General features: G+C 50.0%; 2 protein-coding genes across 13 annotated transcripts in view; both read left to right on the forward strand.

The window, feature by feature from the left end:
• Positions 1-128: 128 nt before the first annotated feature.
• LOC148640923 (E3 ubiquitin-protein ligase TRIM65-like) lies at positions 129-17103 on the forward strand. 5 transcript variants are annotated; one of them, XM_088619519.1, is made up of 10 exons: positions 129-1341; positions 1936-2058; positions 6917-7372; positions 8812-8907; positions 10385-10618; positions 11613-11772; positions 12176-12232; positions 13497-13553; positions 14872-14946; positions 15780-17103. In XM_088619519.1, the coding sequence occupies exons 3-10, from the start codon at positions 6977-6979 to the stop codon at positions 16313-16315; spliced, it is 1611 nt and encodes a 536-aa protein (XP_088475645.1). In that variant the 5' UTR covers positions 129-1341; positions 1936-2058; positions 6917-6976; the 3' UTR covers positions 16316-17103. The 5 variants fall into 5 exon arrangements, with proteins under 5 accessions (XP_088475645.1, XP_088475643.1, XP_088475646.1 ...); XM_088619517.1 differs by lacking the exons at positions 129-1341; positions 1936-2058 and adding an exon at positions 4553-4788; XM_088619520.1 differs by lacking the exons at positions 129-1341; positions 1936-2058 and adding an exon at positions 6082-6495 and having other exon boundaries at positions 11643-11772.
• Positions 17104-17368: 265 nt separating this feature from the next.
• Positions 17369-23966, forward strand: part of LOC148640924 (uncharacterized) — a 36648-nt gene continuing 30050 nt past the window's right edge. For 4 of the 8 annotated variants that reach the window (XM_088619524.1, XM_088619526.1, XM_088619525.1 and 1 more), the window contains exon 1: positions 20255-21728. In XM_088619524.1, coding sequence (XP_088475650.1) covers positions 21696-21728 — 33 coding nt within the window. In that variant the 5' untranslated portion in view covers positions 20255-21695. The other 4 variants (XM_088619529.1, XM_088619530.1, XM_088619531.1 and 1 more) reach the window with 2 other exon arrangements.

A 23966-nucleotide genomic window follows, 5' to 3' on the forward strand; every position in this document is an offset into this window, starting at 1 on the left:
ATTTTGGTCCCTATGATGGATGAACAGTAGCGCGACTTAGACAGTACAAGGATGGCGGTGTGGAGATCTGGGTTGGGCTGGGGGAGCTGGGAAGCCTGGTCTGATGGGACGGCGTCGGTCGCAATGGAGGCAGTGTCTGCTCAGAGCAGCACTTGGTTGCCATGAAATACTGCCAGCAACCATATCACCCTGCAACTCACAACTGGCAGCCCACTGGAGCTCAGCAGGTGTGAGCCTGGTCAGTACCTGGATGGGAGACTCCTGGGAAAAACTAAGGCTGCTGCTGGAAGAGGTGTTAGTGGGGCCAGTAGGGGGCGCTCACCCTGCAGTCTGTGTGGGTCCTAATGCCCCAGTATAGTGACGAGGACACTATATCGTACAAAGGTGCCGTCCTTCTGATGAGACGTAAAACCGAGGTCCTGACTCTCTGTGGTTATTAAAAATCCCAGGGCGTTTCTCGAAAAACCGGCGTCCCCTCCAGGGTGTACACTGCCTGGCTTGCAGGGATAGGCTCTGTCTCCCCCGCGACCTAGAATTGGGCAAAGCGGTTAGAAATCAGAGGAACCCCCAGAATCCCGCACGTCACCGCAGAGGGGTACAGCCCAGGGATACCCCCAGACACGGGCACCAGCTGTGCCTCCTCTGGGTTTGAGCTCGGTGGCAGGAGCAGGAGACTTGGAGAGGGCTGGAGGGACTGAACCGAAAGCCAGAGATCCTCCAGAGAAGCCAGACGTGACAGATGGATGATGATGATGATGAAGACGGAGAGGAGGGCCTTCAGCCCTGCTCCCTGCTGTGGCTGTGAATCAGTCGGTTAGGCTCGGGGTCCCGGGGGTGACAGTCCGGCCTCCGCGCGCTTGAGAAACCTCCGCAGAGCGAGCGGGACATGTGCTCACTCGGCAAAGAACGCCACAGAGTGGCATTGAAGGGGAAAGAAAAACAGTTTTCATTAACCACAGCGGTGAAGTTCATTACGGTTAACCAGCTTTTCTTGCTCATTCACAAGAATAAAAATAAACTCAATACAAAAAATAAAACTTTAAAAAATGGGTTGAATAAAAAGCATTTCAAAAGCTGGAATTGGAGTTTTATGCTCACACCAAATGTAATCATTATGATGTTTAGTCTCATTAATAATAATTCCTTTTTTGGGGGTTATTTATATATAAATTAAGGTTGAAATATAAAATATTCCTCTCACCTCTGTCTCATTAAATTAAATAATTAAGTTCCTATTATTGTGAGTAGCTGTGGGTGCATTTTATGTACTTTAAATGTGTTGTGTTTCCAGACAGTGGACTCAAAATGCAGTGACCCAGTGAGATTCATCTGGAAACGAAGGTAAACAGCAAGATTATTAGAGCTGTTGCTGGAGCAAATGGTAGAATTCACTTTGCCATTTTAAGCAAAGAATGCTGAAAGAGTCCTGAAAACATCCAATGCTAAATTACAAAATGAGTTATGCAAAAGCAGCACAACAAGTGTGGGACCTCGCTTCCAAGGGTATTGGTTTATTTCTGCTACTGACTGGTGTGAAGTTCAGGCTTGATGCTTTACAGCAGATAATATTCCTGGAGCTCCCAGACTCTCCCTTCGCCTTCCAGCTGTGGACCTCTCAGTCTGGGGCTCCAGAAGGGATCTTGGCCTGTTCAAGTGTCCGAGGGCACAGTGAATTTAACAGCAGCAGCTGCAAGGCGGGGTTTCTCTGCGGTCCAGACTTGACTCTCAGCAGTGTTTTTGAGACCGCCTGGAAACCTGAAACAAAACCTTGAAATGAAAAGGCAGCACAGTTAGATTTTTCACGGCAGTCATCGCGCTGGTTTGGTTCACACATGAGCTGTGGAAAGATTGTAGGCAGACTTCTGTGATGCTTTTTACTCGCTCCGGGAGCTAGGATTGGCCGGTTCACAGTGCTCTTTTCTTGGTTGTGAGCAGGCAGGCCAGATTAGCAACGCAGCCATAGCATGAAGAAACAGAGCCAGTTAGAGCAGCAGCCAGGGCCAGTGGACTTTACCGATGCAGTAAACGCAGAAGACGATCTGAATCGTCAATACACAGGTGAGTGTGCACATTAGCGGACCTCACTAGAGATCAAGAGAGGGAGAGTTTGTCTCTGTGATGCCCATATTGTCCTGATGAGACCATAGTAGAATCCACATCAACACCCAGAGCCCTGCATCTGTGACTTCCTGAAGCTCAGAATCATCCGTGTGCTCTGTCTGATCTAAGGACTCTTTACGCCTATAAACCTTAAATTTCATTGGCTGGAGATCAATTGCATTGGGCGGGGCGGGGGCTCTGTGGTGAAGGATCTGCGCCTGTGGCTGAAAGGTTGCTGGTTCGAATCCCGCGGCCGGCAGAGGAATCCTACTCCGTTGGGCCCCCTGCGCGAGGCCCTGAACCCCAGCTGCTCCAGGGGCGCTGTATAAATGGCTGCCCCTGCGCTCTGACCCCAAGCTTCTCTCCCTGTCTGTGTGTCTCATGGAGAGCAAGCTGGGGTCTGCGAAGAGACAAATTCCTCATGCAATAAAATTGTATAGGGCTAATAAAGTGATCTGATCATGTGACCAGCGAGCAGAAATGGCCAAGCCCCCCCTTTTCTTATTTGTGTTATTCATTGTCATGAATGTTTTATCCGCCTGTTAATATAGTTGGGATTATTACCATTAAAAGGCCACTCGCAAAAGGTGGTCCTTGTTATTCTCGCTCCCTGGCTGAAATCTGAGACGTTGTAGACGGAATGTCTTTGAACTTCTCTGTGCAGCAGGCGCGTGGGAAAAGAAATCGGACATGAAAACCTCCGGCCCTCTACAACACACACAGCTCCCATTCTTCCACAGACCAGAGTCAGTTGTCACGGATTCCTGGATTTGGCTAAGAACATTTGAACTACCTGTCTGAAGAACCCGCTAGGTCAAATGACCTAAAACAACTTATACCTTATATTCAGTTCCATTCAATTTATTTTTATATAGCGCCTTTCACAACACGGTTGCCCCAAGGCTTAACAATGCAAGTGACCACCATACATGTGGTGAATAATATGTCAGTACCCGGTTGCGATTGAGGTTTCAATTGAAGGCGCGGGCGGTTTACATTCACTTCGTTTGCTGTGTATCAGATGCTTCATGGCGTCCCAGCGGTCACTTGGGTCAACAGAGAGTCTGGAAAGGCAGCTGATCGTGGTGTCACGGTCAGTTTGCATGGTGTAACTCTGCCTAGCGATCATTCTGGAGTCGCTCACCCATTTTCAAAAACATCTTTGAAACCAATGGCAGTACTGATCTGAAACTCCTTATCTCTGAGTTCCTCCATATCCTAGATTTAGACTTGTTCTGGAAAGGTCAGTAGATCACAGGGTTTGCTCATTTTATTGGAACAATATTGAAACGTCTTTTCTAAAGGCACATGGCCCTGATGAGCCAATGACATTTCTGATGTGCATCCATCCACTTTACGGTCATGGGGGAGCTGGAACCTATCCCAGCATGCAATGGGCACAAGGCAGGATACACCCTGGGCAGGACGCCAGTCCATCACAGGTCACACACAGACGCAAATACTCACATCAGAGCCAATTTTCCCAGCAGCAAATTCACCTACCAATACGGCTTTGGGACGAAACCGGAGCACCTGGAGGAAACCCACGCAAACAGAGAGAACATACTGTACAAACGCGACAGAAAATGAACCCAGGGCCGTAGTGCTCTGAGGCAGCAGCACTCGCCACTGCGGCACTGTCTCCTATGCATTTGTTTTGCAAATGCTACATCATTGCTGTAGTAGATCAGTGCAGGCTGGTGAGTAATCGCAGGGGTCTGCACGGTGCCGCATTGATCAAGTCCTGGGCTGGGCCCTTCTTACCACTGGTGAGCACCATGAAACTCGTGGGGGCAAGCTGGGACGATGTGCTCAGGCCCGTGAACATGCCTGTCCCAGCTCTAAGAAAAGAATGGGACATTGTCCCATAACAGGGTGCACCCACAGGTGCTGCAGACAGTGCGTCATGGGTGCACAGATTGTATTCGTTCCAGTCCTATGGGCCTGTGACTTTCACAGGAGACCCCCATCAGCACGGTGAATTTACCTGTGCCATCACTGTTCGATTAAACGTCCATGCTCCTGCTACCACTATCAAAATACTCATTATCCTCAAAAAAACAAACCTTTGTAAATACATTGCCCTTATAAAGGATACTTTTCTTTGATGCTCAGTACATACATTACACGCATATATCATGAGTTATTTCAAGTAGGGAGCTGCATCAGCATGCAAAGGCTGCAAGGGATCAGGTGGCGGGTTTATTCCACGATGAAAAAGGAAAAGAAACAAGGTTTCGGCCGTGGAGCCTTCTTCAGGTGTATCACAAGTTATACTTCAGACGCCAGAGCTCTTAGTCTTAAAAGTCCTTCTGCAGATCTTTTGATCATTGTGTGGTAGGATTAAAGAAAAAAAAAACATGCAAAAGGTTATCCCTCCCTGCTGTGGAGGGGCGTTGGAGAGTGAGGGGGGTCAGGTTGGGGGCTGGAGCGCTGGGTCAGTCAACGAGCACCTGCCTGTGGAATGTGAAGGACCTGCATTGTCAGGAGGCGTTGAGCTGGTTGACTAAATGAGACTAAATTGGCTATAATTCAGAACACCTGAGCAAAAGATTTGGCGTCTCTTGATTTGATGCGGTTCTGCAGCTCTTGGGTTGAGCTTTCAGCTGATGGCAGTACTTTCCCCGTGTGTGGCTGGAAGACAGTGATGGTAATGCTGTTGTGAGGAAAGATCAGAGTAACTACAGGGTAAGGATATCATTCCATGTTGTGGCATTTGTAGTTGACACAAGCTGTGATGTCAGACAGTTGTGTGTGTTGACAGACAAGCTTGATCCTAAAAAATAGGTTCTAAGCTCTAAATTGAGGAGTTACTGAGGACTAGTCTCATCAGCTTTTTTAAGGGTCATAATTTAATGAGCAATCAGTGATGTAGTTTTAGATTTAATTCTGTTTTGTGTATTGTACTTTATGTAATGCCTAAATGCATTAGGGATTTGTAAAATCCTTAAATTTGCTGTAATTGGTAAAAACCAAATTACCCCCCCACCACCACCACCAGCCCCATTTCCTCGGCTTATTTTCCTCTTTCTTTCTCGAACCTTTGCCGTTTGCTACTTAAACGGCTTTCTGAGCTTTTAAAACCTCTGCAGCGCACCGGTGCCTGTAAAACCTAAGGTGTCTTTGGATGTTTCATCCATCCACTTCCTGTTTTATCCAGTACAGGGCAGCTGGGGGGCAGGAGTCTAGCCCAGCATGCAAAGGGCACAAGGCAGGGTACACCCTGGATGGGACGCCAGTCCATCACAGGGCAGATGAAATGCTAACCACTGTGTCACCTGGTGCTAATTAGCTCATCCCTTTTTTTCCTTGTGAGGATATTAGCATTCCAGCTGTTATTTTAAGTCCAGACTCTTTAAACTTCCTTAAATCTCCATTAGGCATTTGCCTGTAAAATATGACATTTTACTCCTTCTGTTGGTGAGTTTCTCCATAGTGCGAGGTACTGGCCCCTCTGCTGTTCTCTGCTATAAGTATTTCCATGTTTGTGCCTTTAAAAGTGAAAACCAGAGGCCCCTTTACACAAAGGGTGGTGGGAGTGTGGAACAAGCTACCCTGCGATGTTGTGGAAGCCAGTACCTTCACATCTTTCAGGACAAGTCTGTCCATTAACTGCCATCTACTTGTCGGGCTAGATGGTAGAAGGACCAAGGGACATGATGATGATAATAATTGCTTACACTTATATAGCTTACACAGACTGCAGGGTGAGCGCCCCCTGCTGGTCCCACTGACACCTCTTCCAGCAGCAGCCTCAGCTTTCCCAGGAGTCTCCCATCCAGGTACTGGCCAGGCTCACATTGCTGAGCTCCAGGGGGGCTGCCAGCTGGGGGCTGCAGGGTGATATGGCTGCTGGGATAGAGGCCTCCTCATTAACAGCGAGATGTTAATGTCTCGCGCTTAGTCAGTTACTCCAGCCCCATGGTCTGAATGGCCCATCCCGTGCAGCGTGAGCTCAATTCTGCCCCCCGTCTTTCAGAAAGATTACATCCTGCTCCCCTCTTCCGGATTCCTCTACCATTCCTCCCCCCTCTGCACACGCTCCGTGTGGTGGCCTGGAAAAGTGCCCCTGAGGCGGTCTTCCCCATCTCGGGAATGTCGCCCGACCGGTCTGGGAGCATGCCGCTGGGCGAAGAATGGCATTGGAGTCCGCCGTTGGGGAATTTCTTCGGAGCCCCTCCCGAGCTTGGCTTCTCCCCCTGCTCCGAATTCCTAATGCGCTGAAGCGGCCTAAAAGGCCGTCGGGCCAGTTTGAAGACCCCGTCTCCACCCCCTCCTTTCACTCTCTCGCTCTGCTGGGCCTCCTGCCCTTCAGCCCAGCCTGGTGTGTTTGTCACAAGTGTTTCAGGGCACTTGGGCACAGCTGCCCCTGTGCTCCGAGACCAAGGCATTAAGGTAGGGTGACTGTTTTTTTTTTAACCAAACAATTTGAAATATAATGAGACGAGAAACACTGTTACTTGTCATGGCTGTAAAAACACACACACATACCCTTTTCAAGCTACGCTGCGTACACTGTTCAGAACATCTACCGGTAATGCGTGGAAAGAACAAAGGGAAATATGTTTGTTTACACAAAGTCCCGGCCAGTTTGGGGGAATTTTATCGATCCCAGTTGGACCGAAATTTTAGGTCTCAAAAAGAGGACGTCCGGTCACCCTAATTAAGAAAACCCCCGAAACGGCACGAGCTGTGTGTAAAAAAAACAAAATGGTGGCGGAGGTAGAATTGAATAATCTGACATCTTGCAGGAGAGAACTCTGTGAATCTGTAAGTACGTGCCTTTCTGCTCTTTATTCTCTCTCTTTTTCCCCAGCGAGAGCACCCGACCCCTGCCTGACCCCCGCCCTCCGACCCCTCGCTCGCTAGCGCCCCCATGGCCTCGGGCGGCTGGGGGGAGGAGCAGTTCTCCTGCTCGGTGTGCCTGGAGCTCCTCCGGGATCCCGTGACCATCCCCTGCGGGCACAGCTACTGCCGGGGCTGCATCGAGCGCCACTGGGACGGGGGGGCGGCGGCGGGCGTCTACAGCTGCCCGCAGTGCCGGCGGACCTTCTCCCCGCGGCCCGTGGTGGGCCGGAACACCCTGCTGGTGGAGCTGGTGGAGAAGCTGAAGGAGTGGGGTCCTCCTCCTCCTCCTCCTCCTCTTCCTCCTCCCCCCGCCGGGCCCGGCACCGTGCTGTGTGACGTCTGCCCCCGGGACAAGCAGAGCCCCGACCGGAGGCGGCGCGGGCAGCGGGCGCTCTCGGCCGCGACGGGGAGGGCGGAGAAGCAGGTGAGAGGGGCCGGGGCCGGTCTCGTCCGAGACGCTCTCTTTCTCTGGTCGCCATCCCTGGACGAGTGCCGGGCGTCCTTGGGTCTGTTTGATGGGGATGATGTAGAGAGCGGCGCTTTTTTTAGAATGGATTAAAAGTAGCAAGAGAGCCTGTGAGGGTGGGGTGGGGTAAGAAATGAAAAGGCGTCTTTCTAACGTTGATCTGTCATAAAGACAACAGATGTCCGGGTGCTGAACTGGAGAACGCTATTGGCAGGTTTCGCAGCTCCTTGGGGGATAGGGACGAGGAATGGGTCTATTCTAGGCTGAAAAGAGGAGGAAGGGAACGCGACGTTTCGGCCGTGGAGCCTTCTTCAGGTGGTCTTTGTCCCGAAGAAGGTCCCACAACCGAAACGTTGTTTCCTTTCTCCTCTTTTCAGCCTGGAATTAACCTTTCATTACACGGCCTAAAAAAAAATGCCATCTCATATCCACGTGAAGCTTGTTGTATCAACACTGATTTACTGTTGGGCTGCTCTTGATTCATCTCTGAATTTGCGCCAGATCAGCTGGCACACAAACTGTCTGATGGGCTTCAGACCCCACTAACCAGTTCTGAAAATCTGTTCTCTTTGTTCAGAGGTCCTGCGGTACCCCACTGTTAAAGCAAGGACCACTAGACTCAAACAGCTTCTATCCCACTGCAGTACAAACCCTTTAACAGCCAACTGCAGGGCCTCAGACTCGATACACAGCTTCACTATGCGCTTTTTGCATAGTCGACCATGTTTTTTTTTTCTTCTAAAAATGTAATAATAATAAAAGTGTAAGGAATTATCACTATAGCTCTTTTCTGGACACTGCACTCAAAGTGCAGGTCATGGGGATCCCCTCCACCCCCACCAGTGTGCAGCCCCACCTGGATGATGCTCCAGTCCTCTCCCCACACACCAGCTCTCAGTGGGGAGGAGAGCAGAGTGATGAAGCCAGTTCAGAGAGGGGGGTTATTAGGAGGCCATGACTGGGAAAGGCCAGGAGGATATTTGGTCAGGACACCGGGGTAACACCCCTACTCTCTTTGAGCACCGCCCTGGGATTTATAATGACCACAGAGAGTCAGGACCTCGATTTTACGTCTCATCCTTTTTGCAGTACAGCGTCTCCGCCCTGGACGTGTCTGTTGTTCTGGTTGTATTATTTATGTTTGCATTGTGCGGCGTTGTCTGTGGTACTGTGCGTGTCCTGAGAGATCGGCACGGTTAAGAATTCCACTGCCCGTGTACAACTGGCAGTGGGCTCCTCTACTCCGATGGTGCAAAGGCCCTGCAGTCTCTTCGCCATGGGCAGCCCCAGGGGCCCGGACATGGCGCTGTCGAGTACGTGTACTGTATGTAGCGGCCGCACACTGCCTTTCCAGCGGGGCTCGGCTCAGGCGCGTCCCCACGTCTCCCTGTCCGCAGGAGCAGCTCAGGGCAGCGCAGGCGGAGACCCGGGCGGCGATCCGGCGCGGAGAGGACCAGTTGCGGGAGCTGAGGCGGGCGGCGAGGACGCACAAGGTGAGCGCTCGGCACGTCGACGCGGAGAAGCGCCTCCAAATGGGGGGAGGAAATGAGACACGTGCTCTTTCCTGCAGACCGCGAGTCGCCGGCGACTCCTCCCAGCGCCCGTGTGGGGCCCTGCTTGGCGCTCGACAGGAAGGCGGGCGAGCCGTGCGCGATGAGCTCGGCTCCCGAGTGGTCCTGAGTGGCTCGGGGGGGTGGAGTGGGGGGCCGACACAAAGGGATGAGAACGGGTGTCCCAGCGCCCACTTCGCTCGATCGCAGTGAGCGAGAGGGATCGCTGCCATGGTCGCCCTTATTGAGCAGTGACTGAAAGATTTGATTCCAGTAAAAAAAAAATCCCAAATATAAATCTTTAAAAGGACAGCTGTTGCCCCCTGTCACTGAGTATCTCTCGGCTACTGTACACCAGGACTCGGTGTCCTGCGGGGCTCTTCTGGCAGGCATGATGAGCCTTTTCCTCATGTGAGAGGGAGACCGAGGTGTCCATTGTTGCCAAATGTCTGGTAAATCACAAATTATCTATTTCAGCCCCCTCAACAAGATCTCTCTATCATACGAGACAAAATATAAGCTTTTTGGATCTTTCGGATGATTTTTAACAATTGCACTTGACTCGGTCGATGAGGATTGTTCCTGTGCCTTTTTCACATTCAAGCTCTTTATGATGTGAAGTAAATATACTGTATAAAACTTGCAAACACCCATTGTAAGCAGGTTACCTCCATCTGTGGAGCAGCATTAATTTTTTTTTCCCAGAGGGGTTTGCCCCCGCACACCCGCTAGTGGGTCTGTAGTCGCTGACTTCATCTGTGTACCAAATACTGTATCCTTCTGGCTGGAATAATAATAATAAACTTTATTTTATATATCGCCTTTAAAGGTGGCTTCTCAAAGCGCTTTACAGAATGACAGCAATAAATAAGAAGAATACACAAGATAAAACACAATTTCAATATACAGAGGAGACCGTGGATGGGGGTAGTAAGAAAAGCAGAGGGGTGGAGAAGAGGTTTTCTGAAGAAGAGGGTTTTGAGTCTGGATTTGAAGGAGTTTAGAGAAGGTGACTCTCTGATATCCTTGGGCAGAGAGTTCCAGAGCTTGGGGGCATAACAGGAGAAGGCCCTGTCACCCGTACAATGTAGACGGGCTTGGGGGACAGTTTGGAGAGCAGAATTAGAAGAGCGAAGGTTGCGAGGTGGGGAGTAGGGTGATAATAGTTCAGACAGGTACTGAGGTGCCAGAACCTTGTAGGTGAGCATGAGGGTTTTAAAGTGCACACGGAATTTGACAGGAAGCCAGTGCAGGGACTCCAGGATAGGAGTAAGTTCTCTAATGCAACAGCCAAGATGCTTTAGAACTGAAGCCAGCAGGAAGTGTCGTGTTCGGACTAAAAACAAGGCAGTACCCAGTTCCTTCAGCTGTCAAGCCTGTAGGTTCTGCCATCGTGATCACGGTCTGTCCTCTCGATCAGAGCTCTTCTTGCGCAGCCCGGGAACAGAGCAGGGAGGTCTTCGAGGAGCTGATCGGCTTCTTCCAGAGCGCCCGTCTGAAGGTGGACGAGCTCCTCGTGGGGCACGAGGAAGACGCTGGCGGCCTTACGGAGGCCCTCATCCAGCGCCTGGAGCAGAGGGTCAGCGAGCTTCAGAGGAGAGAGGCGGAGATGGAGCAGCTCTCTCACACAGAGGATCACAGCTGTTTTCTGCAGGTACTGGACCTTCACTAAACGAAAATGCTTGCCCTTCTCCCTTTATTATCATAATAATTGCTTACACTTATATAGCGCTTTTCTGGACACTCCACTCAAGCGCTTTACAGGTAATGGGGATCACCTCCACCCCCACCAGTGTGTAACATCCACCTGGATGATGCGACGGCAGCCATAGTGCGCCAGAACGCTCCCCACACACCAGCTCTCAGTGGGGAGTAGAGCAGAGTGATGAAGCCAGTTCAGAGATGGGGATTATTAGGAGGCCATGATTGGTAAAGACTAGGGGGAAATTTGGCCAGGACACCGGGGTAACACCCCCACTCTTTTCGTGAAACACCCTGGGATTTTTAATCTAATTTAATTTTGAATCTTTATACGAGCTGGATCTGAAAAAGTAATTGCGTTATACTGAGTAATACTTGGAATCATCCTGCAGTGTGGATTGTGACTAAGTCACTACAGCGAAGATGTGCTATCGGATCGCCAGCCTGTATTAGAAATAAACTCTTATGGTGCCGATAATTAGGCCGAGTCAACAAGAGGCTTTTGTGAGGGTGGGGGGGCAGTGCAGGAGGGGGTTATAGTTGTTTAAAGCAAAGTTACCCTCCCCCAGATTCAGGATTTGCATCATGAAAGCATTTTTTAAATGCAACCAGCTTCGTAATTTTAAGATGCTGGGGGTGGGGGGCTCAATAGTTTAAATACAAGGGGACCAAAATAGTAGATCAGCGTAAACCCCGTTTGGGAAGGGGTTTAGTTATCGATGCCTCTTAATTTTCTACTTAGATTTTTTTTGATAAGGTCATCTTGATCAGTTGCAGCTTGAGAAATACCTCTCATACAGTACCTTCACGAAGATTTCCCGAATAATCTTGGAGCCCTGGGCCGCTGAGCTACCGGTTTTAGCACAAGCTCGGGAGGCCAGAGCCGAGCCCTGTGGTTTCACTGGGGGAGGAGGGAAAAAACCCACTCTCTCTTTCCCTCCCTCCAGAACTTCCACACTCTCTGCGCTTCCCTGCAGCCTCCGGATGTTCCTGGCGTCGTCCCGGGTCCCGACCTGTCCTTCACGGCGGTGAGGAGGGCGGTGTCCGGTCTCCGGGAGAGGGTGGTGGAGGTCTGCAATGAGGAGTTGGCCAAGATCTCCGAGACAGGTGACCCAGAGCCGTTCGGGACTGAATTTCTCCCCCCTTTCCCAGTAAAAGCGATATTTGGTGGAGAACCTTTTTGTTATGGTTTACAGTGATTTAGATGTAAAAGGCAGCCGGTTTTGGAACATTATGACAGATGTCCAGGCTCCGATTTCTGCTTTGGCATCTGCAATTCTGAGTCGTATTGCTCCGTTAGTTGGCATTACTTGCTCTAAATGAATAAGAAAAAAAAAACACAGAGGAGGTCTGCCTTTTGTTTGATCTCGCTGTGGGCATGCTTTTCTGCATGTTGAGTACAGCAGTGTCACCTGATTTATAATCCCAGTTGACTTTTTTTAAACTTGCAGAGAAATAATCTTTCCCTGGGAAATGCTGAGTTTGTTGCTCAATCTTGTCTTTCATTTAGTGAAGCGGACGACGGTTTATACCCTGAGCCCTGGGGACACAGACGTGTGTGCAAATGGTATGACTTCCAGTTTTAGTCCTTTCTTCCTGCAGGAAATCTGGATTTTGTTTTTTTTAAAGACTTCTGTTCAACCTGATCTGAAAACAAAGATGGTGAAGAACCGTTCTGTTCCAATCCAGTTCGAATGTGCAATTTTCCTGCTGATTCATTGTGCCGTCATGAAAAGACCTGATCCGCAGGAGGTAGGAATAGTAACGGTGGAACTAAAAAAATGTGAGCTCCATTCTGGCGCTCTCTTCAGTCTGGGTTCGCGGTTTCACTTTAGAAATATCTTGTTCAACTAACAAGCTTTATTAAACCTAAAAATGACCGTTTAACAGAAAGTGTTATATCTACCGTTTTCATAGTAGGTATCATGATCCTACTGCAGTGTAATAAAAACATCTGTAATCAAAGATTCCTACAGTACCACACAGGGAACTGGACTATTAAATAACACTACAATTTTACAGCCTTTCAGGAAATCCTGAATACCATTTCAAACAATCTCTCGTTTTCAAACCACTTACGAGCACTTAATTTCTTCAGTTACTTCTTAAATGATCATCTAGTTTTAATGATCTGTGAATTCATGGCAGATTTCAAATGCTTTTATACCGATGAACCTATAGATTACATGGCAAAAAAGTTTTGGGGAATCGGGAGTATCGTTTTTTTTTTTCTTCCATTGCAAAACCGAAACGCATCTGAAACGAGACCTATTAAAGGTGATCAGTGGAGGCATTTAAGAAAACTAAAGCTCGACTCTCTCTCTCTGAAGCACAAAGGTGGGTCTGATGGAGAAGCATCACAGGGGGCTTCAAGGGATTCAAGGTTTCCAGAGTCGGAAAATCTGGAACTTCACATACCCGAGTTGTTAAAGCAGAATCGCACAAAGTGTAACGGACTGCAGAGATGTGTTGAAACGCCTGCACAAGAGGAGGCTAGTTGGTGACCTCTGGTGGTCAGCATGTGAACTACCAGTGAGCTTGCCTGGGTCTAGCAGTGGGGAGGGATTGTCTTTTTATGAGCAATTAGAAGCTCTTTCTCTGTTCCCAGTGAATTCCCTCCAGTTCCTGGAGAGGTTCCTGAGGGTGTCTTCAATATTAATGGTGCTTTACACTCCTTCTGTTCCAAATCGCTTGCGTCCTTGAACTTCGTTCTATTGCCTGGTCATAGTGTAAAGAAGGTGAAAGTTGCCCACTTTAGGATAGACCTGTCACTACAGTCCAGTCCTGTGAGTTGAATCCCAGTTCCTTCTTTCTGCTTTTTCCCCCCACAGGGGCCTGTGATCCAGCTGGGACTGTGGAGTCCGGAGCCTCAGCTACCTGCACACCAGGTGACTTTTTTTTCCTCAAATCCTCACCGAGTACCAGCCACCCAGTTTCCAAAAATAGGCTCCAGTTTGCTCGGGACTTGTCAGTGGGGTTTTGAAGGCCAAAAAAGGGCTTTTCATGAAAAGAAATCTTCAAACGGCGTTTTCACTGAAGAGGCTTGGGTGATGGGAAGGAACTGTGGCTACAGTAGGTAAAGACTGGCGCGGGCTCCTGCCCTGGCCTGTTCACAGAGGGGCTCTGTGGCAGGACGCGGGGGCGTGTCGAGCGTGGGGGCGTTGTCTCTAACCGCGGCCGTACTGGTGATCGGGGACGAGACCAGCCTTGGAACCGTGAGCAAAAGTAGCTCGACGTCTTCTCAATGTACGTTATACCGGCTTAACATTCGACCCACATGTGCAGCCTATTGTCAAAACCATCTTTTTTTCATGACTACTGTAATGCGCTACTCGCCGGGGTATCTAAATCTCCTATGAACAAACTACAGTATGTCCAAAATTCAGCAGTCAGGATCTGGACCAGGTCTAGTGCAAGTGATCACATTACTCCTGTCCTGGAGTCCTTGCACTGGCTTCCGTGTGGACTTTAAAATCCTCATGCTCACCTACAAGGCTCTGGCACATCAGTACCTGTCTGAACTTTTATTGCCCTACTCCCCACCTCGCAACCTTCGCTCTTCTAATTCTGCTCTCCTTACTGTCCCCCAAGCCCGTCTACACTCTATGGGTGTCAGGGCCTTCTCCTGTTATGCCCCCAAGCTCTGGAACTCTCTCCCCAAGGATATCGGAGAGTCACCTTCCCTAAACTCCTTCAAATCCAGACTCAAAACCCTCTTCTTCAGAAGAGCCTTTACTGAACTGGTTCCATTCTTCACCCCTCTGCTTTTCTTACTACCCCCATCCACGGTCTCCTCTGTATATTGTAATTGTGTTTTATCTTGTGTATTCTTCTTATTTATTGTCGTTGTCATTCTGTAAAGTGCTTTGCGAAGCCACCTTTAAAGGCACTATATAAAATAAAGTTTATTGTTATTACTTTTGAATAATCAAAACCTAATAATAGCCTAATGAAAACGAGTCCACAGGGGAATAAATCTGATGGGTCCCATCATTTGGCAGCCTCCTAAGATCTTTTACTACTTCCGATCCGATTCAGATCAGATTTAGTTTTCAGCTCTACAGGGAGCTCAGGTGGAGTCTTGGTGACTGGAGAAGACCGATAGGCTCCCTTGAGTGTCTGAATCAAGAATACCCTTGCCTGAGATCCCCAACCTTTCCCAAAAGACATCGGTGCTCTTATCTGCTAATGCCTGTTTCTGTTTAGTGTCCCCAGTGGAGGAGGACGCACTGTGTGGTTTGAAACTTCAGGAGCCCAGAACCAGAGAAGAGTTATTAAAATGTGAGTCTGTTTCTGCTGGAATCTGGGCCATTCTGGAAATGATACCCAAACAGCAGGGTGGTGTTGTAGTAGCACTGGGGCCCTGGGTTCAGTTCCTGGGGTGCTGTTTGTGGAGTCTGCGTGTTCTTCCCATGTGCTAGTAGGTTCATTGGCTTCTGGGAAAGTTGGCCCTGGTATGAGTGTGTGTGTGACCTGAGACGGACTGGCTTCCTGTCCAGGGGGTACCCTGCCTTATGCCCATTGAATGCTGGGATAAATAATCCTTATGCTTACAGTATATAGCACTTCCCATCACCTGTAAAGAGCTACGAGTGGATCCCCTCCACCCCCACCTGGATGATGCTCCAGTCCTCTCCCCACACACCAGCTCTCAGTGGGGAGGAGAGCAGAGTGATGAAGCCAGTTCAGAGATGGGGATTATTAGGAGGCCATGATTGGGGGGGAAAGGCCAGGGGGAAATTTGGCCAGGACACTGGGGTAACACCCCTACCCCACCTTGCATTGCCTAAAGTGGTTTGAAAATGAATAGTGTATATCTACACTATACTGTATGTACAACCTTCCTTTACTGGTGTAAATATGAGCTTTCTTTAATGCAAGCTCACTGTGTCCATGAATTAATTGGATCGACGTTAATCTAGTTTTTAGTTTCGGAAGCGAATCCAGGCACACCCTGCCAAGCTGCAGGTACAATGAATCCGATCGGTGCAGGGACTGTATCGTCTGTGGTCTTTCACAGTGGGCTCCTGGCCAGGGCCCGTTCCAGCGCAGCCGGGCCGCAGATCAGGAAGGGTCTCTCCCGCCCGGCTCACCCAGGTCTTCTTTCCGGACAGACGCCTGCCCCCTGTCGCTGGATCCGGACACCGCCTTCAGACACCTGGGCCTCACGGAGGGCGACCGCCGGGGCACGCTGAGGCGCGAGGCCCAGCCCCGCCCCGAGCACCCGGACCGGTTCGACTACTGGCGCCAGGTGCTGTGCCGGCAGGGCCTGGCCGGGGGGCGCCACTACTGGGAGGTGGAGTGGAGCGGGCCCAAGGTCTCCATCGGGGCGTGCTACCGGGGGATGGGCAGAAAGGGGGCCGGGCCGCAGAGCCGGCTGGGCCACAACGCCAAGTCCTGGAGCTTGTACTGCTCGGGCTCCGGCTGCTCCCTCTGGCATGATGGGAAGGAGACGGCGGGCGGCCGCGCCAGGTGCCCCAGGGTGGGCGTCTTTCTGGATCACGGGGCGGGGGTCCTGGCGTTCTACGGCGTCGCGGAGGGCGTGACCCTGCTGCACAGAGTCCGGGCCGCCTTCGCCGAGCCCCTGTACCCCGGGTTCCGGTTGTGCTCCACCGTGGGCTCCAGCATGAGCCTGTGCCCGCTGGATTAGCGCCCCCCTCCCTGCTCCGCGGGGGAAACTGGGGATCGAGCTTCCCTGGAGAGTGAGCCCGTCCCTCCAGGTGGGGCTCTGGAGAGTCGGCGCGGCTCATCCCATCCGGGCGCAGTCTAGGCTTGCGAGACGTTCTTTTCCTGCGCGATCGGCATCCAGAGGAGGGGGGGAGACGTTTTGAGTTTGTGAGCCGACTGATCTTTCTCCGCTGCCGAGCGATTTGCTCCGTGCCGGGTTCTGCTTGGCAGTAGCTCTACTGTATTTTGGCTATCCTTTTTGTCCTCCTCTAACGATTTTCGGAGAGATGTTGAAAGAGATTCCGCCTTTTTTGTATCTGTACTTGCCTGGTGAGTTTCATACGAATCCGTGCTGTGGGTTGTGGTACAGGAATCTCTACACAATCGGCTTTGTGCTTCTGTGGTGATTCTGGATTATGTGTAGGTTAAACTAAAGGCTCCGTACACTGTACTGTATGTACAGCCTTCCTTTATTGGCGTAAATATAAGCTTTCTCTAATGCAAGCTCACTGTGTACGTGAATTAATTGGATCAACGTTAATCTAACAGACAATCTTGATTTAATGTACACTCGCCGTATTCCACCTGCAATGGAGCTGACATGTCAGTGCTAGTAGAGATTATTATGGAGAATTTGAATGTGCTCCTGATCAGATGGTGTGATGAATGACTACTGTATATTCTGATTTTGTTTTTTATGGATGTGATTTTTAATGCATGCCCAATAAGGAATAATAAAGATTTTCTGGTGTTGAAGGATTGTTTGCATAAGGTGCGTGTTGCTGTTTATTATTAATATTCATCATACAATATCAAAGGGTGGGTCTTTATTGAAGTGGCTTGTTAATGGAGAAATAAGGAGGACTGCGTGCAAGAGCTCTGAAATATGGATGAAAACGTGGCCGCAGCTGAGAGAGGGTTTGTGTGGTGTAACCCTGCTGTCTAACTTGGTGTCCCCTTGGAGTCTGGTCTCTCCATACAGGTGTGTGGATGGTCTTCGCTGCCTCAGTACCGAGCTCTCAAGTCTCAAGTTTCTGTTAAAGTGGAACTGCAGTACCTCTCTCTCCGCCCGAAATTAAATTAGCTGACGGTATCCCCCCAAAAAACGTTACAGATTTCGAATTGAGCACAAAATGGCGAACATTGCAAAAGTACTGTAAGTCGCCTGTGTTTTTGCAAACTGCGGGTCCCTTTGTGGGACAAGAGCAAGAGTCCCCACAAATAATTATGTGAAGCGGCCCTAATAACAGTAAATAACAGTCCCTCGGGTCTCTGATGTGAGAGAACCAGGCTGAGCTTTTCGTTATAACAGTCCAGGGCTGTGGTTCCTTACCTGGGGTACACGCACCCCTGGGCTTGCAAATGCCTCTTCTGGGGGTGTGACGACAGGCCGGAATTTGACAGATCGCGTAAAACGTGAATCGAGCACGGGCTCCTCATTGTTTGCACAACCTCTTTGTTCCAGCAGACCTAGGTACTGTGTTTTAAGGTCAACTTTAAAATATATCTTTCATGGATTCTTAATTTATCTGTGAAATGAAAACGCGTCGTTCTGTCCCTTTATGCCATAGTTATGATTTTCTGTATCTGTATTTGTGAGCACCGATTTTGAGGACAGGCTGCAGTCAAGGTTAAGAACCGCTGCTCTAGATCAGAAGAATCGGGGTTACCGGGTTACGGACCATGGAGTCACTGGGCTGGGCCTCTCCAGAACCGGGGTTAAGACCCCTGCTTTAAGTCAGTTGGAGTAAAGTTGATCCGGCTCCTTCCAGCCTGTCTGCTGATCTAACAGAAGAGCAGCCGATAACGGACAGCTCTGTCCAGTCTGTCTGCCAGCCATGAGCTATAGGTGTGTCACCGAGTCGTCCGGCTGTTGAACAGGGAGGCAGTGTGTGGCGCGACAGCTGCTAGGTTACAAGAGGTGGAGCACTGTGGGATTAGCAACGCCAGAACTGAGTCGACGACTACGCAGGAGTGCTGCTCTATTCTGGGGCCGCAAAGCTGATTTGCAGGAATTAAAAGTGGCGTGGGCGTGCTTCAGTATGCACCAGCTTGTGACTCTCTCTCTCTCTCTCTCTCCCCCTCCCTCCTCCACCTGCCCACGCCGGCTTCCCCTCACCCTGCTGCGCGAGGCGCATCTCCTCTCCCGTTCCTGGATCTGCGGGATCGCTGCTTGGCTGCTGCCCTGTCCAGGTGCCTCAGGATGCTGGCCACGATGCTGACCGTGATGTACTTCATGGTGCGAGCGGCGGAGCAGGTGAGGCTCTCCCGAGGTCTGGCAGAGTAAACTCCTTCAGCATCGAAGGGAAAAAAAAACAGTCCTATTTTAGGCTTAAAAGCCATCACTGATAGAGAGGCTCGATCTAGTGTGATCAGAATGAGAGAATTCTCTGCATGATGGGGAGAAGACTGAAGTGTCTCAGTTTTCACGATGACTGGCTCTCGTTTGCTGATCGGAAACGATGTCTCCCTGCGCCCTGCTCTCCTGGAGCTCCAGGAAGATCTTGATACCTTTGCTGCCTGAGGGATGAGGCTGGGATGATGGAGATCAAGCAGATTTTTGGATGTGGGCGTTCGAATTCAATCGCGTCACCGTGATGAATAGGTCGGGTCCAGACCAAAGCCAGACGACGCTGCAGGCCGGAGTTGATGGTGGTTTCTGCAGTGTTTATCGGACTAGCCCGCCCCCTCTACCGGATCACCCCTAATGATGAGGCTCCCCAGGGCTCATGGGGAGGCGGGGGGGGCTGGAGCTACTGGGGTAGGTAGAGAACCTCATTTGGGGTCAAACAGCAGCACCCGCAGTGAGTAATCGAACCCACACCTCCTCCTCCTCCTCATCATAATAACAATAGTTGCTTACACTTGCGTAGCGCTGTTCTGCTCACTCCACTCGGAGCTCTTTTCAGGTCGTGTGGATTGCTCACCAGTCAGCTCACTCAGAGCCTCTCTGCTGTGTTTCTCTGTTGTTGTCGTTCCACGTGCTGCAGCTCTGCCTGCCCCAGCTGCGGGCGTCCTCTCTGTAGGACACGATGGCCACTCCGTGCGTCCATGCGTCCGCGCGTCCTGCCGCAGTGCGATAGCCCACACCTCAATAGAGGGAGATCCATTGAAATGTACCTGGGATTCATCCCAAACTAAACTGTACCAGAACTGTCGTCGGCACAATCCCTGAAGCAGTTACTAATGTCCTGGGTAAAACATGCAGCTTCTTGGGTCTCCAGGTCCAGCCCCCCTCTTTTGCTGCCAGCAGATCTCCGTGCAGAAGGACGTACACAGCCCGAATTCGCCCCGTTTCTTTAAACCGTAGAATGAGGATCTTTCTTTTTCAGAATCGAGCTTTGATTTTTTTTTTGGGAGGGGGGGAGCTGAGCAAAAGTTTCACACAATCACTTTTTTTCTGATTTATTTTTTTCCCACTCCCATCCGCTTTTCCCGATCCGCTGGTAACAGTTTGTTGCCGTTTTACGGGAGGAGGATCAGGCAGGTTAGATAGTCCCACCTTGATCAGCCCTGGGAGTCGGCCCGAGTCTCTGTTCCCGCTTTATGTAGCGAAATCGTCCGCGAGATGCGGAAGAATCTTGCAGAAGCTGCTGATTTTATTTTTTATTAAATTTTGCGACGTGAACTCTGACAGCCTCTTCTACCCTCCCGGTTCCCAGGTGGGCTCAGGGTGGCTCCGCCCGGACCCTCTGCCCTACATGGTGTACCAGCCGCTGCCCTGGCAGGTCCAGAACGTGTCCCAGAACCGCCGCGGGAGCCGCGTGGACGAGGTCAGGACCGCCGCCCCCGCCGCGCTCTCTGGCCCCGCCGCTCTCTGGCCGCGCTCTCACCCCCTGTCTCCTCTCCCTCCAGAGAGAAGGCGGCTCGCAGAGGGACCCTGCCCCCGGCGGGCACCGAAAGGGTAAGTTCCAGAAAAACGCCACCCCCGCCCTCCCCTACCGCTCTGTGCGTCTCGTTCAGCTCAGTTTGTTTCTTATGCACAAGCGCCTCGCGATGCTTATCCGCAGGTGTGCTCCGATACAAAGACATTCGAGGAAGCACCAGAAACGACAGGTTTAATAACGGACAACTTTAAAATAACCGCATCAGTGTGAGTGATAGGGGTATCTGATGGCTTGTGGGAAGAAGCTGTCTCTGAATGGGGAGGTTCGTGTCTTGATGCTCCTGTAACGTTTACCAGAGGGCAGGGGGGAGAAAAGGGAGAAAACGGGATGACTGGTATCCTTGGCGATACTTCCAGCCTGCCTGAGACAGCGGGTTGTAAAAATGTCCACGAGAGAGGGGAGCTGTACTCCAGTCATGGACTGGGCGGACCTGACCACCCCCTGTCACGCCTTCTGGTCGGCCACCGAGCTGCCGCCAAACCCCACCCTGACCCCACACGCGAGCACGCCCTCCAGAGCGCACCTGGAGGACGTGGGACGGGCATTCGAAGTCCAGACCGGGTTTTTTCAGCTGCCTGAGGAAATACAGGCGCTGTTGTGCCTTCTTTGAAGCTCCAGTTCCATGCTGGGACCACGTTCAATCATCAGCGAAGAATACCCAGGAACATGAAGCTGCTCACCATCTCGACACCATTGAGGGGGGTATAGGGGTGTGGTCCCCCACCCTGCTTTCTCATGTGCCCTTGAGTTCAGTATTGTGCCCTTGAGTTCAGTATTTACTGGCACATCTCTTTGTGGGTGGGGAAAATAGACACCGAAGGGGGGTGGTCAGTCACTAAGGTGAATTTTTGACCATAGAGGTAGTAATGGTGGAATCGGTAACACCCACACACCAGGCTCAAAGCTTCACGGTGAATTTGAGCATAACCACGTTCTGCTTTTTGTCAAAGATGCGGAGGCAACCTGCGGGGCTGCTCTTTCAGTGACGTCTTTAAGCTGAGGCGACAGTCCGGCACGGATACCGTCCGCCGAAGCATCGCATGTCGGTCAGAGGGGCAGAGAGGCCCAAGTGCCCCATCACTCCGATCTGACCTTTCTTTTCGTTTCTCGGAAAGCTGTTTCGCTGCTTTCAGACCAGTTCCAACCAACCCCCGTTTGGAGAAGAGCGTTCGGGGGGGGTAAAGAAATGTTGACAGGTTCGGTAAACTGGTGGGTATGTGTCATACATGTGTCATTGGAGGGACTAGTTACTTGGCGGATGTTTATCACTTCACTGTTCTTTTGTGTGTACGCGCCCGCGCATTGACCTAACGGTTAGTGATGAGTCGGAGAAAGTTCTAGTGAAAGGTGCGTTAACGGGCGCCCTGTCTCTTACTGTTTGTTTTTTTACGTAGTTTTGTAAGTGAATAAACATAAATTGGCGACGAGGATGTTCCTTAGGCCGTCGATGATGAAAGGACACATCAGTCTTGCTGTATGAAAGACAGAGCAGGGATTGTGAAGAGAAACGTGAGTCACTGACGCGGATTTCGCGCTTAATTATGAGGGAGTGTGAACAGTGATTATTTACCCGAATAAAAATAATAATAGCGGGTCGTATTTGGAAATAGGAATGAATTTGCTGACTTGAACGAGGATTGAGCTGTATGTATTGAAAGGGCGGGACATTAGTGCGAGGGCAACGACAGGAAACTTAGCGTCATGGGAGCCAAAACGTACCGCTTGTCTGGCAGTTTGCTAACCCCGCCAAAAGCCCTCCGATAAGACCGTTATAGAAATTGTGGATGCACTACGTGATCATTTGAGCCCAAACTATTTATCATACTTAGGGAATATGGGTTTCATGAGCGAAACCAGTCACACAATGAAAGCCTATCGGAATATTTCGCCGGGTTGCGCAGGTGATCGGAGCGTTGTCGGTTTGTCGCCGGGCTGGAGCACGCTTTAAACAGTGCAATTTCGATGGAAACGGTAAAAAAATCTCAATTGCAACAGAAAACGGCTGAGGGTTACGCATGGAAGATTTCCTGTTAAAGTTACTGGGAAAAGGCGGCCTGAGTTCCGCTGTGGCAAGTCCTCTCATGACCGCGGTGAGCGTTGGTTTCAAGTCCAAAGGTCTGTCGAAACGCACTGAAGAGCAGCTACAGACAAAAGGGAAAAACACTGAAGTACAAAAAGTGACCGAGGTTGAACAAGACTCATCAGTAAGTGATGCAAACTCAGTTGAGGGTGAGCTGGGGTCCTTGGAACTGTATAGCATTGGGGAGGATGAGGGGAGAAAAAATTGGATTATACCGTAAACAAAAAATGGAGCTGGTCGCAGGGTCAGCTCGTTTAGTGATTTCTAAGGCAGATATTACAAAAGACTGTTTGCAAAGCTGCCATTGGAACGAGCATCACTACTGCTTAAAACTTACACTGATGAGACTGTGCCTTTTCTTGGAAAAATTAAAGGAAAGGTAGCCTACAATGGAAAAACACAAGATAGACCTTTATGTGCAGGCAAAAGAGGGTCTGTAGTGTTAGGTTGTGAGTGGTTGAGGGAAATTCTGTTCGATTGGAGCTCCATCTAGGCACTGGATATTGGGTCTTAGAGCAACAAACCCCCTGAGCAGAGACTTTTGCAATTACACATGCAAAGATGTGTTTAAGGAAGGCATTGGAACCTTGAAGGGTATTAAGGCAATAACTGAAGTTAATGAGAGGGTTCGTCCCACATTTCACTAGGCAGGTCCTGTACCTTGTGCAGTTTGTCCCAAGCTGGAGGCACAATCCCAACATTTAGAGAAAATGGGCATCTTGTCTAAAATTGAATGGAGTGAGTGGGCGACTCCAATAGTTCCAATCCCAAAGAGAGGAAAGGCTGGTGTCTTTGTGGAGATTTTAATGATACCAGAAATCCTGTACTTTACAGTGTTCATTACACTTGTAGCAACGGTGTTTTAGTGGCATTAGCAGAGGGTAGTGGTTCTCCAAGTTTGAAATATGCCTAGGCATATCTTCAAATGGAGATTAAAGAATCGTCAAAGAAATATGACAATTAATACTCACAGAGGCCTGTTTCGATAGTCAGCTAATTTTGGGGGTGCCATCAGCCCCAGCTTTATGGCAGAGGGGAATTCCAGGTACACAGAGTTATCTGAATGCTATTATTGTGATGGGCAAAAATGATAGAGAACACTTGGGAAATTTTAGAGAGAGTGCTTGCCAGGCTCAGAGAGTGTGGATTGAGAGAGAATAAGACCACATGCGAATTTCATAAAAGTGAAGTCTCATATTGTGGTCACAGGAAAAGTGGAAGCAGCATTGAGAGCACCAGAACCACAAAAGGTTTGATCTTAAAACTACGATCTTACCTGGGGTTGGTCAACTATTATCACAAGTTTTCACAGAACCTGCCAACAGCTGCACCTTGGATATTGGTAAATACAAATAACCAGATGCACTGTAGGTTGTACAGAACACTGACACATTGAAGACTCTTTTTTACACCATATTGGTCACTGTAGAGTATAAATGCACTGATGCTGCGTAGCGGTTTACAACAGGATGTGTATAAAAAATCATCACACTGCAGTATTTAGTCAGTACACATTGCCCACACCCTAAATTGAGACATCTGACAACCAGCGGTTCTCCATCTTCATCTCAAAGCCTGATAAAGCAGATTGCTGTCATCTGAGCTAGAATGACGATGCTAATTGGATTGCTGAGTCTCCATCCTTAATCCCTAATTCCCAGCCCTTG

This window comes from Lepisosteus platostomus, chromosome 25 (assembly GCF_059453375.1).
Source record: "Lepisosteus platostomus isolate fLepPlt1 chromosome 25, fLepPlt1.hap1, whole genome shotgun sequence".
Taxonomy (NCBI): domain Eukaryota; kingdom Metazoa; phylum Chordata; class Actinopteri; order Semionotiformes; family Lepisosteidae; genus Lepisosteus; species Lepisosteus platostomus.